At 35.7% G+C, this 15966-nt stretch overlaps 1 protein-coding gene across 1 annotated transcript; it reads left to right on the top strand.

Moving 5' to 3' along the window:
* The first annotated feature begins 1420 nt into the window (after nucleotides 1–1420).
* On the top strand, nucleotides 1421–15449 carry LOC140225870 (phosphatidylinositol-3,5-bisphosphate 3-phosphatase MTMR2-like). Its single transcript, XM_072305855.1, has 11 exons — nucleotides 1421–1793; nucleotides 3005–3214; nucleotides 3725–3832; nucleotides 5008–5160; nucleotides 5603–5919; nucleotides 6867–6997; nucleotides 8158–8333; nucleotides 10306–10413; nucleotides 10920–11104; nucleotides 11636–11831; nucleotides 12582–15449. The coding sequence occupies exons 1-11, from the start codon at nucleotides 1665–1667 to the stop codon at nucleotides 12726–12728; spliced, it is 1860 nt and encodes a 619-aa protein (XP_072161956.1). The 5' UTR covers nucleotides 1421–1664; the 3' UTR covers nucleotides 12729–15449.
* Nucleotides 15450–15966: the final 517 nt, after the last annotated feature.

Genomic DNA, 15966 nt, shown 5'->3' with positions numbered 1-15966 from the left:
GCCTTCCATCTCTAAGACATGAACGAAAAAATTATGAAAGAACAAACATAAATGCGGTTTAATAATTTTAACCCTCTATGGCATGAATTAATTTTGAATCTCAGATTTTAGGGGACACTAATCTATTTTGTAGTTTGCATAAAAAAAAGAGAGTACCAAATTTTTTTTCAAAATTCTAAAGTTAAGGGAATCAATTTTTCAAAAAAAGAAAAAACTAATGAAATTTTGCAAAATTAAGGCACAGGAGAGAGACTCAATTTTTTTAAAAACCCTGAAAATAAGTTGTTACGAATTCGTAACGCTATTGCCATAGATGGTTAAATTCCGCCGCCGCGCCGCGCTGATCACTTGAAGTATTCCTTCAGTCTTGTAGGCGCTATGCGTTTCACGCCGACCGCTGCTGAACGCACTGCATTTGACGCAATGCGTGAAGTATCCATGCAGTCTTGTAGGCGCTACGCGTTTCACGCCGCGCCGACCGCTGCTGAACGCACTGTATTTGACGCAATGCGTGAAGTATTCATGCTGTCTTGTAGGCGCTAATATTTGTTACATGCCGACCGCCGCGCCGGGGGCTTCTCCTTTTCATCTCAAGTCCTCGTCATCATTGTTCTCTGCGCCGCGTCGTTCCAGGCGTAATTGTGTGTTTGGTTCCTCTCTTAACTCGACCAATTAAAGGTGCTGTGCTGTCTCTTGCATCACCGAAAGACGACAAAATTAGAAACGACTATACTCTCAGGAAATGAGAGATTTTGTTGCCTTTTCTCGTTTGTATTTTTTTTTCTGAATCCGATTTTTTTATACCTACATTTAAAAAATTTCAAGATTTGCCGCCCCCTAAAGCCGCCATGGGCCGCGGCCCATGTGGTCACCCCCTAAATCCGGCCCTGGTTTCCATTCCTGGAAACATCTAAATCGATCCGTTTGATGAATTCCGAATGAAAGTCTCTGAAAAATTGTAAGAAAAATATTCGCAAGTGTCCCCAAAATTACGTATTTTGATAATCTAAGGAAATTTGGCTGCGTCCGAAGCCTCATAGGACGTTTTCCAGCCCGGCTGCATTATTGACTTAACGAGGACCAGTTTTTAAAAGCACAGAAAATATTCTTGTGAATCCCAGCTAGCAATAGAAAAATTTCCCGGTAAAGCTCAGTCATTACTTGAGCAGTAGAGGAAAGTTTTCTAGTAAAGCTCAGCGGCATAGTTTCCATACATGCAAAGCCCATTAATTACATTAGCCTTAATTAATTACCTGCGCCTAACTTGCTTTGCTTGAAAAGCGGTCGATGGTTGAAGCCCGTAAATTCAAATAAAGGCGCGGTTTCGTTCTCGTTATTCCGTTATGAGGAATTCGGATTTTAGACAAATCCGAAGCTAGGAACGGTACTGGGAATTTTGAATGTGAAACGTGCCTTGAGGTTATGTTTCATTGTTTGTTTGTAATGTTGACTTTTTGATAATATTGCTGATACCTGATAAAATTTTATTTACTATTTTCTCCTATTAATGTCGCGATGCATCTCTACGGTTTTATCTCATAGTCAGCAATAAATCACTTAGCTTAATTGTGTCAGCCCTAACTAACTCTAGTTTTTTGTGTGGTGTAATTACTTTAGTTCCTTTTGTTGACGCCCTGTGCCTCTACAAATGCCAAGTTCTCATCATGGATAGGAAAACAATGAGCAGCGAGTTACTAAATTCTGACTCTTGTAATCTTCACAATGCCAGCTCAGACTCGCTTGGCTCCGACTCAATGTCCAGCTCCTTGACGTCGAAGGTTGGAAACGAAAATGTAAGTTACGGAGCCGTTCAAAGGCTTTCAAAGGTAGTATCCACCCCTCTGAGCTTTTACCTTCCAGATGCAATAACTTTGGAAAGGGGTTTTACTCACAGTTTTTGAAATTTGAGTGTTTTATGGGAATGTGCCTCTCGAGCAAAGGCAAAACAGCTCTTAAACGCTTTCTAGTAATTTTCCTGCAGAACGGTCTCTTTCAGAGGGTTCCATATTGTGATGAATTGGAAAAAGTCACATTTTCAGGGAGGTAGAGTCCGTCTTAGACAACTCTGCCCCTTTTGCTGTCTGCGCAAAATAGGAACTTCCCCACTACGGGTATACAGCAAAGGAGAGCAAGTCAGGCTCTAATTGTATGGTGTTGACGGAGTGTTGTCGTTTGATTGAAGGAACTGTTTAGTACATTTTTCTCTCTTTTCTTGCAAGCCCCTGAGTTACTTTGACTCGCTTGTCATTTTTTGAAAGATCGAAAACAATCCAATAGTAGAACTCACATCTTGTATCTTGAGACAAACTTCTAAGTATTGTGTATGTCACCACTCATCAGTGGTGCCATCTGACTGCACGTGTTTGTCTCAACACACAATGCACTATATGTATATCAGCTCTATCAGCACTCAAGAGAATTTGACAAATTTAGAGCCATTAAAAGAAATCAAATCTAAGTGGAAGCTTTGATAGGAGGACTGAAAATATTCAGGGAAAATAAGGGAATTGGGGAGTGAAAAAATTATGTAAACCCTGCATCGGTGATCTTGATTTCAGATTTTGAAGGAATCATCTCCTTACCATCAAAACACACACTTGGAAGTGTCGTCAGATAAGTTGACATTAGTTTACTTTCGGTTTGCAGGTGTTTCAACGTCACCACTCTCCACATGAAAACATCAGATTCTCGCAGAGGCGAGGTATGAAACTAACTTATAGTTGGATGGGTTTTAATAATTTCTAACTTTATAACGCTTTAATTTTTAGCCACTTGAAACCACAACCACATGACGGTTGCGAATCATAGCTGAAAAGTAGTTTATTTACAATATGATCATGAGATACGAGATAGTTGTTTTCAAGGTGGATAGTAGCAAACGATGCTTTGTGGAGAGGCGTAAATTTGTTTACAAATCGAAAGTAAAAAAATGTCAACTTATCTGACGATACCTCTGATTGCTCTTAAATATCTATTTTTTTTTATTATGACTGTCATTTTTCAGGTTGAACCTGCAGAGGCCGTTCCAACTGTTCGACCTGATGACCCTCCACTTCTACCAGGTGAAAAAGTCCAAGGTGTTGCCAGGGAAGTAACTTATGTCTGCCCTTACAGTGGTCCCGCCCGAGGTGTTCTGTCAGTAACCAATTACAAGTTACATTTTCGGAGTTTGGACAGGGATACACCCTATGTCATCGAAGTACCTCTTGGCGTGGTATGTATAATTTTCTTTTTGTACTTACATAAAAACTATTATTCAGCAACTGTTTTTATAACCCTTCAAAGGTGTCTTTGTTGAAATCGTCAACTTTTAGGAAATAGAAAAGAACCAGCAGCTAGATGTGGAAGAGGCCCTAACCATTGATTGAAACTGATGGAAAATTGGAAGTATTTCTGCTAAACGGAACCAGAGACAGGTGGGAAAGAAGGGGTGTGCTTGTTAGTTGTCTTGAAGTTCAGCCAAAAATAAGAAGATCCGATCAAACAAGCCTTCATTCTAAGTAACTTACTGCATTTTTCCAAGTGCGAAACCCCTCTCTTCATCATACTTAAAAACTTGGTATTTAGACACATAATTTCATCACATTTTAGCATATATTAGCATCGGCCATCAAAATGTGATTCTGTGACAAGAGCAATTCATTCATACTTTTATTTGCTTTATTTTGATTTATATTATATCTTTAATCATTACTTATTTTATGCTTTATTGAATTGGGTTTAGGTGAACCGGGTAGAGAAAGTTGGAGGACAGCTTAGTCGAGGAGAGAATTCATACGGAATCGAAATATTTTGCAAAGACATGCGGAATCTCAAATTTGGTCATAAACAGGTGAGGTTACCATTCTCATTGTTTTTGTCTATCTTGTAGTAAATCACTCATATTATATAGAAGTTTCGAATAAAAGTGAAATTGACCGACAATGTTAATCTACCAGTGTAACTGATCAGTTTAACTTTCATCAGGGGTATCATAACTCTATATCAGTCAGAAATTAGTAAGTTCTTTACCACTGAAACCAATACAATTTCACAAGGTGTCTGCTGTTGAAATTAGTCGGCTATTTCAGAAATACGTATTTGGGCTCTTGCTCCTTGCTTTTTGTTTTCTAGATCTTGACTAATAGTCGCACTGCCTACTTTGGTCATGTTCTTTCCTTACAAGGTTCCTTGTAACTTTTCAGGAACCTTTAGTCGTATTTTTTTCGCCGCAACAATTGTTTCCTGTTACCGATTTTGTGTTATTTGCGTCACTTTTTCACAACCAATGAGAGCAAAGCAGCTAGAAGTGAGGTTAAAAATCTTGTTAACAAAACACAACAGTCGTAACAAACCGTAACAATTCTGCAACCTGCTCCGGAGCACGTTCCAAGTGTTTCGCATCAAAATGTTACGACAGCGTTGCCATGTTGTGCAAAAAAAATCCAATTAAATAAGCCACGCCCCCTCATTTCCGGTAACACTCAAACAAAATACGAATGTTACACACTGATGCGAAACAGTTTCGATTGTTACGCCAAACAAAATACGTCTTTTGTTAACAAGCAGAGCTCTCTTCTTAACGTACTCTTTGGTTCCTGTGTGCCAAAAACATTTTAACTGATCAAAAAATTCTACTGGCCAATATTTTTCTAATCTACGTGGATTGTAATTAGCTCTCTAATGACTGATTAAAATCGGCACCATCGCATCATGGAAGAAATGATTGACAAAAGCAAATTTTCAGAATATTTTGTGCTTGGTCATTGATCTTCCAATTCAAAAGTTTTTGCCAGTAGTGCAATATTACTGCTAAACAGGACTTTTCGTTTTGATGCAAACAAAATGTCTCCAACCAGCCAACTCTAGCTCAAAATTTTTAAGTCAACTCTACCTTGTAAAGAATGAATGTTTTGGTTTCTCATGAATATGTACATATGATATTCCTCAAGTTCATTTTCTCTTTAAAGGAATTCTTGTCTCAGGAAACCTTTCTTCATTTTTGTGCAATTTTTCTTTCCTTTACAGGAAAATCATTCCAGACGAAATGTATTTGAGAAACTGCAGCAGTATGCCTTTCCTCTTTCTCATAAACTGCCTTTATTTGCATTTGAGTACACTGAAAGGTTTCCGGAAAATGGATGGAATGTTTATGAACCTATAGCTGAACTGAAAAGAATGGTAAAATTATTTCTTTACCTATCCACTTAACTACCTACCAACTGTATAGAATTGAGCTATCTTGTTTTTAGATTGAATGTTTGACGAAATCCTCCTGACAAACATATGTATAGTGATTTCCCATTTTGCTTCAAAATTCAGTGTAAAACTGAAATTCTCATGACGAAACACTTTATAGGCAAAAGCACTACCTCTCTGTTTATAGTACTTGTGTATTCATGCGCAAAAGCTTGTAGCAATCTCTCTGTCCGGTTAGGTTTGTAGGGGGCTAAAATGACTGCCCTTTAGGGAAGCTGTTGTTGTGCCTGAAAGGCACAATGAAAGAGGCGCAAAGAAACAATGATGTATGCAAAATTCCAATGTATCCATCCCTCATTAATTCAAGTTATCTTTATCATTTTCTTTTTCTTATAATGTCTTTTTTGTATCATTTTCATGAAAGGGAGTTCCTAATGACATGTGGAAGATCACAAAAATCAATGAAAACTACACAATTTGTGATAGCTACCCACCAATATGGGCTGTTCCTTCCCAAGTCACAGAAGAAGACTTGCGTCAAGTCGTACAGTTTCGAAGTCGAGGTCGAGCACCTGTACTGTCATGGATACATCCAGAATCGCAAGCGACCATCACACGAGCATCTCAACCTTTAGTCGGACTTGGTGCAAAACGGAGCTGTGAAGATGAGGGTTACATTCAGTTGATAATCGAAGCCAATGCGCAGTCTCACAAGTTATTCATCATGGATGCAAGGCCTAGGTATTGTTTTTGAGGGGAATTTTGCAAGAAGTGATGCCTCTTTTAAAATCTCCACCGAGTCGTATTTTTCTCAGTGAACTGAGAAAAAAAAAAGTTGGCGGAAGACTAGATTTCCAATAGGTGAACTATGAAACTTGAGGACCTCTCTCCAAATCACCATGGCCCATTAGAAATTCATATATGTATTGCCAAATTTCGGATTTTCTGACCATCTCCTCCTTCTCTTAATGCTTTTTTGAAGAAGGTCCCTATCCTTTAGCAGTTAAAACAGAATCACATAATCTCTTTTCAACTCTCTTGTGTCACATATTTTCTGAAGAACCCCTTTACACTGAAGCTGCATCAGTTATATGTTTTAATATACCAAATTTCAAAGTAGAGTGAAAAAATAAGATGAATTTTCTGGTAATTCAAATTAATACTGTCCATAAAATTATACATAATAAGGTGTGAGGTGATGATCTATGCTTCTCCATTGTCAGATTTGAAAAATATCGATTCTCCTTGTCTTTCAAAAGTCTTCATTGCGAAAATATTACCACCCACAAGAGAGTTCAAGGAGTTTTCTTTTAGAGTTAAGACGTAAGTAATTGAGGAATTAAGCAAGGGCAAATGAACAATCTTCTAATTCTTGTAGGACAAACCGTGCATTGTCAATACTCAACCTCCTTTTGGTTGGCGCTACACTTATCCACACTGTCGAATTTATTAACCTTACCAATGCTGAGGTACAATTGGACATGTTTAGTAGATCTACGTCCAATTGTCAATACCCAGCCTCCTCTTGGTTGGTGCTAAACTTATCTTTACTCTGAAGTGTATCAGCCCTGTCAAGATAGGTATAATTTTCAAACTAAATAGGTCGTTTTACACCTTTCCGGAAGATGATTTTGTCTCAACTCCCTGTTGTTTCAATTTGATTTATTTGGTTTTTGTTTTTAAACTAGCGCAAATGCTATCGCAAACAAAGCAAAAGGTGGTGGTTATGAGCCTGAGGATACATATCAGAATGCAGAGCTCATTTTCCTGGACATTCACAACATCCATGCCATGAGGGAGTCATTGAGGAAACTTAAAGGTTTGTCTTTAATGAGTTATTTTAAAAGTTAAACAATAGTTTCTAAAGTGTCCAGCCATTCTTAGCGTTAATGCACCAATCTAAAATCTTGTATCATGCTCAAATTAAAATTGACCTTCAGCTTTAACAAGGCAAGTTTCATGTGGACAGCCTTGTGAAGGCAACCTCAAAAAATGTCAAGGCGAAGAACTTTCTGCGCCAATGTTTACAAAAATGATTTGATATAATAGTTGATGGATCCATTTATAATTTATATTTTAATAGATGTTATTAATATTTTAAATTTTAAGATTCTTTTTAAAATTACCTCTGACAGTCACTAGTGCAGTAGTGTGTTTGATACTCATGTAAAAACTTTGATTGAGATGTATGTACTTCGAAATAATAGGGTGGTAAAATAGTGCTGGGTTTACACTATTTTGTGGGGAAAACAAGGTCAAAAATTTTGAGCTCTAATATGTACTGAGACCTCATTATGGCTCAAAATTGTTGACTTCACTTGGAATTTTTAAACTTTTTGATCTTGTTTCCCCTTCAAAATAATGTGGACCCAGCACTATTTTACCATCTTGTTACACATAGTTTGGGCCACGATAGTGTTTTTTTCTTCTTCGAAATAATTCAGAAAATACATTCAGATTAAATTTTGCTAATTTTTCTGTCTTTTTATTTGTAATGTTCATTTGAGACAGACATTTGTAGTCATCTTGAGGAACTTTCAATCAAATTTTGTAAATGAATTGAGGATCGTTGATAGGTCAGGAACGTCCTTTTCAATTGCAGCATATCATTCTACCACCTTATTCTTTGTCAGCCACAAGTCGACACTCAAGCTCTAAGTGCAACTTGAAAAGTAATGGTATTAACTAGAAGTTGACACTCGAGAACGCAGGGCTAAGTTTTTTTCAATGACCAATTTATTCAATCTGCTGTATTGTTTTTTGCCTTTTGGAAATTCATTTTTTGTTTCATCTTAATGTAAGCTAGAAATTCTAATATCTTTTTTGGTAGTAAATTTCAGAAGTTTTCTATGTTTTCAATCTTTTCTGCATTAAAGTTTTATCTTAAAAAAATGTTCAGTGGTGCTTTTCATCTCATCTTATTTATAGTTCATAGTGTAACGGAACAAAATCTCAATTTTTGTAATTTTGTTTTTCCAGAATTATGTTTCCCTAACATCGATGAATCCAAATGGTTATCAGGAATTGAGTCGACATATTGGCTGAAATATATTAAATGCATCTTGGCTGGAGCTTGTCGAATTGTAGATAAGGTGGAGAATCATAAGACTTCTGTATTAGTTCACTGCTCGGATGGTTGGGATAGAACTTCACAGGTATTCCTCAAATTTGAAGTTAAGACTTCTTTTTTTCTTTAGTAATTTTGAAAATAAAAATCATAAATATGATGTCCTGGTCGTATCTCACAAACAGTTGAAGAAGTGGTACATCATTTTTTAAAACTCTCGGGTCCAACCTTTCTAATTAATTTCTCTTTAAAAAATGCTGACCTTAATTGGATCCGTTAAGCAGAAAGGAATCAGCTATTGCTAAATTTTAATTTGGAAATTTAATATTTTACACGAAAACGCTTGTGCGGATTTTTTTTGTCAATTTAAGTGAATTTTTTGCATAGTATGATGCAAAGTCCTTAAAATTTTCAAAAGAATCCGCTTAAACGTTCTCTTGTAAACAATTTTATTTGCCCAACTCAATTTGGCAATAGCTGATGTGGCCTGGTTCCTTTCTGCTAAATGCGGTTCAATTACTCAAGCAAAGACATTTGGTGCTGCAATTCACTTCATCTTTTTCCTTTGCCTTGTTAAGCTAAAAAATAGCAAAATATTGGAGGCAGCTTGCAGGTTAAATATTGCGGAAAATATTAATTCCTGCTCAAAGGTCAGGTTTTTTCTTTTCAATTTTTCTCTTTTTTAGAAGAATCTGGTTAAATACTTTCTGTAGTAAGTAGTCTTCAGTAACTACACCAGAAAAATCACTAAAGGGAAGTTACCTGAGTCAATATTCGTGTTTCTAAATTCTTATTTCAAGTTTTTTAGGGGGAAGGGATCAGTTTTAATCATTGTCAGGAATTAACAAATTTAAAAAAGAATCTGTCTACAAGAAATGTATCATATTTACTTTTATCATATACAACTTTTTTCATTAACTGGGTAGAGCAAGCAAAACATTCACATCTACATTGCTTTGCATCAAAATCTCATCTCCTATTTTAATTTATTGAAAGGAATCTAACCAACATTTTTGCTTAAAATTTTGTTTAAAGAACCCTCATATGGGTAAAAAAAATTGTAAAAATATTCGAACAGGGATTTTGGTTGGTTTCCTTCCAAAAAATCAATTTTGGGGATGAGATTTTAAAACATCCCAACACAAATGTTACTGTTTTGCTTAAATCTATCCAATTCTTTCCTTCTTTCTAATGCTTTCTTGTATGAATACATTAAAACAAAAAAGTCGGATTTGACTGTTATTAAACCAGATTTAATGTTCAAACTGAGCAAAATGCATTATTAGGGACTCTTGAGGGTCGCTGAGTCCAGAAATTACAGATACTTCCAAAAAATTCACGTTTTTAAAATTACAGCTCCGTACAGGACCACTGAGCGGCCGGTCGGCGCTCAGTGGGCCTCTCAAATAGCGCTACGGAGCTGTAATTTTAAAAACGTGAATTTTTTGGAAGTATCTGTAATTTCTGGACTCAGCGACCCTCAAGAGTCCCTAATAATGCATTTTGCTCAGTTTGAACATTAAATCTGGTTTAATAACAGTCAATTCCGACTTTTTTGCGCGCAAAAATCGGTCGGCGCGCGTTGAGCGGAAACTTCAATCGATCATAACTCCGGAACCGTTCGGTTCCCCAGCTTATACGACCACTCGTTGGATGCGGAAAAAACGAACAATTTAAAAAACTGGTTTTGGTTCAAATCAAAAAATGTGAAATTTCAGTTTTGTCAGAGAAAGGAGAGAAATGTAATCCTAGGTGTAGCGTTTTAAAATGTCTGCTAGTGGCCACATCTCCGTGTGGTATTGAACCACTCTGTTTTTATTTCCTTTTCTCGCCTGCGGCGTATTTAGGGAGAAAATCGACCATCTTGAAATATTCCAGGAATTTCTAGATTTTTATGAAGAATACACTAAAGTTCTGAGCAGCTGCAATGATCCTTAAACATAAAATTAAAAAACAATGGGAAACCTTTAGCGTCCCAAATAGAAATACACTTCATATTTCTAGTTTTGCCATATTGGCACATGCATGTTAAATTCTTATGTTTTTATGTTTTTTTCTAGCTCACAGCTTTAGCCATGCTGATGTTGGACCCTTATTATAGAACTCTCAAAGGATTTGAAGTTCTAATCGAGAAAGAATGGCTCAGTTTTGGTCACAAATTTCACCTGGTAAGAATTTCATTTTTCATTCTTCTCTTCTTCTTCTTTTTTTATTTCCTTATTTTGAATTTCATGATTTTTAATTTTTCAAATCATAAGAAAGAGGAAGCAATGACATTTATATTTTCTCTGTTTTATCTAGACATCATGCACAACTTCCATCTCACTTTTCATGTGTGTTCATCAGTTTGAAAATAGTATTTAGAATTCCTAAAAAATTAGTGTAGTCCAATAACCAGGAAACCAAAGGACCAAAAAAATCGATGCAACAAACTGTAACAATAAAACTGAAGGTGTGTATCAAAGCTTGAAAGCCCTTTGACTGTTCATAATGGCTCACTGCGGTCCATGGAGAATTCAGAATAACCCATTTTAATATTATTCATAATTGCATTCGAACCTACTGATGAAGGTTGCAGGATTGTGTGATTAAATCGTCTACTCTAACTTGAGCAATTTGAAAAAAAAGTACTGGTTTTTAGTATATTTCTAAGTTGATGAATCTGTGTTTCCAGCGAATTGGACATGGCTCAGACAATCATTCAGATGCAGATCGTTCACCGATCTTTCTTCAATTCATCGACTGTGTTTGGCAAGTGACGCAGATGTTTCCAAATGCCTTCGAGTTCAACGAGTTTTTCCTCATCAATATCATTGATCACATGTACTCCTGCCGATTCGGAACATTTTTGTTCAATAGGTATGCATCCTGTAATCATTTTTTATGCTTTCAAAGAACAAAATCAAGCTAAGTAAATTAAAAATATGAATTTGAACTTACCTTTTTGTTGTCTTTCTCACCAGCCGATCGTTCAGACAGGCAGGCAGACAAGCAATCGGGCAGACAGGTATAAGATGAAATCAAGAAATTCCAATTATGACCAAGTTTGCACCAAACTAATCATCGGGTGAATAAGAAAATATTGAAATATGTAATGAAACCTAATCGGAAAACGCAGATACTTAAATGAAGATTTTTTGCTTAGCCTAGACTAATGTTAATGAAATTACAGAAAATCAATTAAAAATGAAATTATTCTCCCTATCTAAGATACAATTTTAGAAATTGATCGTTGATTCTGTCACTTGTCACTCTAAGTGACAAATCTTACACTTTCAATTTCAACCCATTATTTTCTACATCTTTGAGAAATCCAAAAGTTGGCCCAACTATAGATTCATATTGAAATTACAATTTACAAATATTATATGTTTATCTGTAAATTTGCAGCGACAGGGAAAGAACCAATGAAGGCGTCAAACAGAAAACGGTATCATTATGGTCTTATTTAAATTCATCAATTGATCTCTACAGAAACCCTCTCTATCATCCTCAGCCACATGTTCTAGAGCCAATAGCATCTATGAGATATATTCAGTTGTGGAAAGGCTACTATTGTCGATGGAATCCTAGCATGAGGCCCCAGGTATGTATATTCAGATTGACACAGAAACCTTTCAAAAAGAAGATTTTTATCCTTCCACACTCTGTAGCAGTGAAGATTTTCCTTTCAAAATAATTACATAGTGTATTTAAGATGGTCAAGACCTCTTCGACCAGTCCTTGGACAGAAAGACAACCTACTTTTATCAGATGGAAGAGGTCTCCTTATTAGAAGCAGTCTGTAAAATCCCTCATTAATTAGACAGATTTACGCAAAAAACGTTAGTCTAAGCAGAGAATACCTAGCGCATGGACTTCTCTCTCAGAAGTTCGTCCTCTTGCTGTAAAAGAAAATGTTAAAAGTCCAAAGTTTTAATTTTAATGAACTAAAGAACGTAACATATTTTTGCTTATTTTTGATCAAGGAAATTTTCAAACTTTGGTAGAAAAATTATCATTCGTTGGATTTGTATCATAGAAAAGAAGCAATAACAATAGGAAGGTACAAATATTCACATGTATTGCTGTTGGAAGAGATGCAATTTGTGATTGGATATACTTGGGTTTCCCCTTTTTTTCTTTCCTTGATAAATGTTTCAAGCCTGTGCTAATTTTGCCTGTGTGGCAGTTATTCCAGAGTCATAAGTAATCAATCGAAATGATTACAGGTGAAAGAACTATGATGTCATCAATTTCAAAATCGGAATTGATCTTTTGACTTCATTTTTCTTACTAGATGGAAGAATTTTTCTTTTTTATTTAAAAATCTCTAATATTCTTGACATTACTACAGGATCCTATTTACCAAAGAACACGGGAGCTTCTCGTGCTGAAAGAGCAGCTAGAAAAGAACCAAGAGGACTGTCGGAAAGAGCTGAGGTCTCGCATTTCACGCTCAATTGGCTCACCATCACGATTGGTTGCATCACCAAAGCACTAGTAGCTCAAAGGTAATCAATTGATTGATTTTTCCTTTCCTGCAACTTCAAGGGAGCCTGGCTAAATACATGTAGGGCTCTAGCTTTGCTGTGAACTGCGCCTCAGTTCATTGATTATAAACTGTAGAGGCAAAAAAGTCTTGCAAAAGAATGTATGAAAGTAAGAGAAAATGTATGTCCAGAAAAGTGAACAAATTGGACAGAAAAAATGCATAAATCTGGATACATTTAGAATGGTTGGTTTTGAAGTACCTCATTAAAGTCAGGAAACAAATATTTTTGTGCACATCAGTGAAAGTATGAGGATTCTCTAAATAAATATACCTATTAGAAAATTTCAGTGAACTATCAAGAGAAATTAGAGGTTTTGGAAGTGAAAAAAAATATAGATATTTATCTCTTCCTGTTGAAGAGGAACCATTTGCTGGGTTGATTACTTACGTGTGATTTACTTTAGCTGTTTATAACACTAAGCATTAAGGAACAATAAACCAGCAAGAATCGAAGTGAAATTTTGCCTACCTTTCTCATGGAATACACCTTTTGAAAGTGGAGCAATTAGATGCAGTCAATATTTCATTGAAATAGGTCAAATAATGATCAGGCAAAAATGACACAAATTTTTGCCTCTTAAATCTCGGAATATCTTGTAGGGCTTTCTTTCTTGACCTGAGAAAGAAACACATTAATTTTTTCATGAAATTAAACTTGAATGCATTCCAATTCTCCTATAAGTAAACTGGACCAACAAAAAATGTAGGCTCTTTGTTTTTATACAATTGACCAAACTTTAAACTGAATACTTTTGTTTATGTGAAATTTGAAGATGTCCGATAACTGCATCAAGGGCATTTTCAGAACCACTAAGAACAAATTGTTGCTCCTAATTTTTTTGTAACATCTTCCGTGATGCACTGACATTTTCTTGAGATGATGTCAGTCACTACTGCTTCTCATTTATGGCCCTTTTAGAGACTCTTTCAGTTTCTTACTTCCCGATTATTACTGCTTAATTTTAAAATTGCAAAGCTTATATATATGGCATAAGTATTTTAACGAATTCACTGGGCCTGTATGTCACCTTGGCTCCATCAAGCGAATAAGAATTTGACAGGCCATCATTAATTTTTTCTTTGAAAATTTTTTGAGGCTGCGGTTAGTTGGGGAATTCCATAGCTCGTGGTCAATAAAAAGTAAAATGATAAAATAATATGTCATACTCTATAGGAATGCTCCTTAACTATCGAAAATTCCGAGTTAAATTTATTCTGTCAGAGGTTTCTGGTGGCTAGTCTTTGTTGACTTTGTTTTGGGGAGCAAAATAAAATTGTGGATGATTACAGACCAAAGGTATCCTCTCTGAAAAAAGTTAGAGATGACTACATAGTCAGAATCCCCCCAATAGTGGCTCTTTTTTGCTCATCGAAGTTCATTTAAAATGTGCCTTATTTCACCTAATTTTTGGCCTAGTGTGTCAACTCGTCCTTATGAACCCCCCCCCCCCCCCCTATATTCTTGTTTTCTTTTAAAATTTCATCAAATTATGTTCGTTCTGCTACCTGTCTCAAGCATTTTAATCTATTTGTCTTCATTGTGACATTGATACTATTCAGTCATTTCAATGTCATTTTATGAAGAATGGGAATGGGCCAGTTGCGCTGGCAACAGAATCGTGTTTTGATGCTTGATTCTTGTAGATTAGCTAAAAATAAGAAGATCTGTCCGAACAGCAACTTTCCATGTTCAATATTAACGGAGATGTCGTCTTTTGAAAAGTTCGGTTTTTGATGTCATCCACCACTGTAGTGCATAACATAGTATTTCAGTTAATATTGATCGTAGAAAGTTGCTGTTTGGACAGATCTTCCTATTTTTTGTTGATCTGCCAGATTAAAGCATGGAAACACGATTTTGTGACCAGCGCAACTGACCCATTCTGAACCTGGTAAGCATCAGTGGCATTTTACAAGTTGGCAACGCTGTTTTTCCTCCGGTTAAATTCATCAAAAATATTGATTTTAGGTGAAGCACGCCAAGATTCAAGAAGCCAAGTGATCTAGAATCGATTGTTTTATATAATTTAAACGGAGGGAAAACTAAAAAACAGTTTTGCCAACTTTCAAGGATTGCCACTTGTAAGCATCAGCCTTGTGGGACACGACGGTATATTAAAATTTAAGAATTGGATCTTACAGATTTTCCACATTTTCAAGATTATACATATTTTGAAAAACTAGTTCTTTAGAAAACTGGTTTTATAATTACATATCAACGGTGTAAGTTGGCAATCACATAACACAGTTTGCAACGTTGCAGACTTCCTGTCATACTTTATTTTTCTAACGGAAAACTACTCAACAGCAATTCTTTAAAACTGCCGTGATTTTTCTTCTCTGTGCGAAAAAAATTCTGCAAAAACTTCAAGGAATACTGTCAATTTGTTCTCTTTTAAAAAAATAACCTAGAGGCGGAGATTTGCAAACAAGATATGTGATTGCGGACCTATGCTGTCGATATATGGTTTTAATACTTTATAGTTACACGTATGTAGTTGTATTTTTTGTTTTTAAATTTAGCGTATTAAGTTGAAGTCATCCTTTGTTTACTAATTTTGTATCTATGTATTTATGATGTATCATATTTTTATAAGTTAGAGTGCATTTTTGTTATGATTATTGATCAGTTGATTTTTTAAATGAATAATAAACCAAAGCTTCAGGAAAGTCAGTTTCGTTTTTTGCTGATGAAACTTAACTACGATCGTCAAGTGTGGTGCCTACAAATACGACAGGAATGATTTTTCATTTAGGTTTTCAAATCAATTTCTCATCAATCAACTTTCTTCTATGTTTTTAATGGACGCACTCTCGTCCTTCTAATTTTTTTGTTTCTCTTGTAATATCTGGCTCTCCTCAAAATCAGCTCTTTCGCTCAGTCCCCCTTTATTAGCTCAGCCTAACAACAACTAATGAATCATTTAAAGCAGTAAAGCCCAAGCTCATTATTTCACCACCATTGGTCAGGGGTGTGTAAACTTCCGGATCATTTGATCATTGTTGCATGCTTGTTCGTGTTCGCCTAAAAAATTTGGGAGGCTTCCCTGCAGTTACTGAAGAAAAAATTTGTGCCTGATGAAAAATTGCAGCTACTCATATAAATGAAGGACGAAAAAAAAAAAAAAAACTTAGTTGTGAAAATTTTGGGGAAATAGGTTTTCAAAGTTGAGTAGTATATTCGAGA

The sequence above is a fragment of the Bemisia tabaci genome, unplaced genomic scaffold (assembly GCF_918797505.1).
Source record: "Bemisia tabaci unplaced genomic scaffold, PGI_BMITA_v3".
Taxonomy (NCBI): Eukaryota; Metazoa; Arthropoda; class Insecta; order Hemiptera; family Aleyrodidae; genus Bemisia; species Bemisia tabaci.
This window is presented reverse-complemented; position numbering and strand designations above follow the sequence as displayed.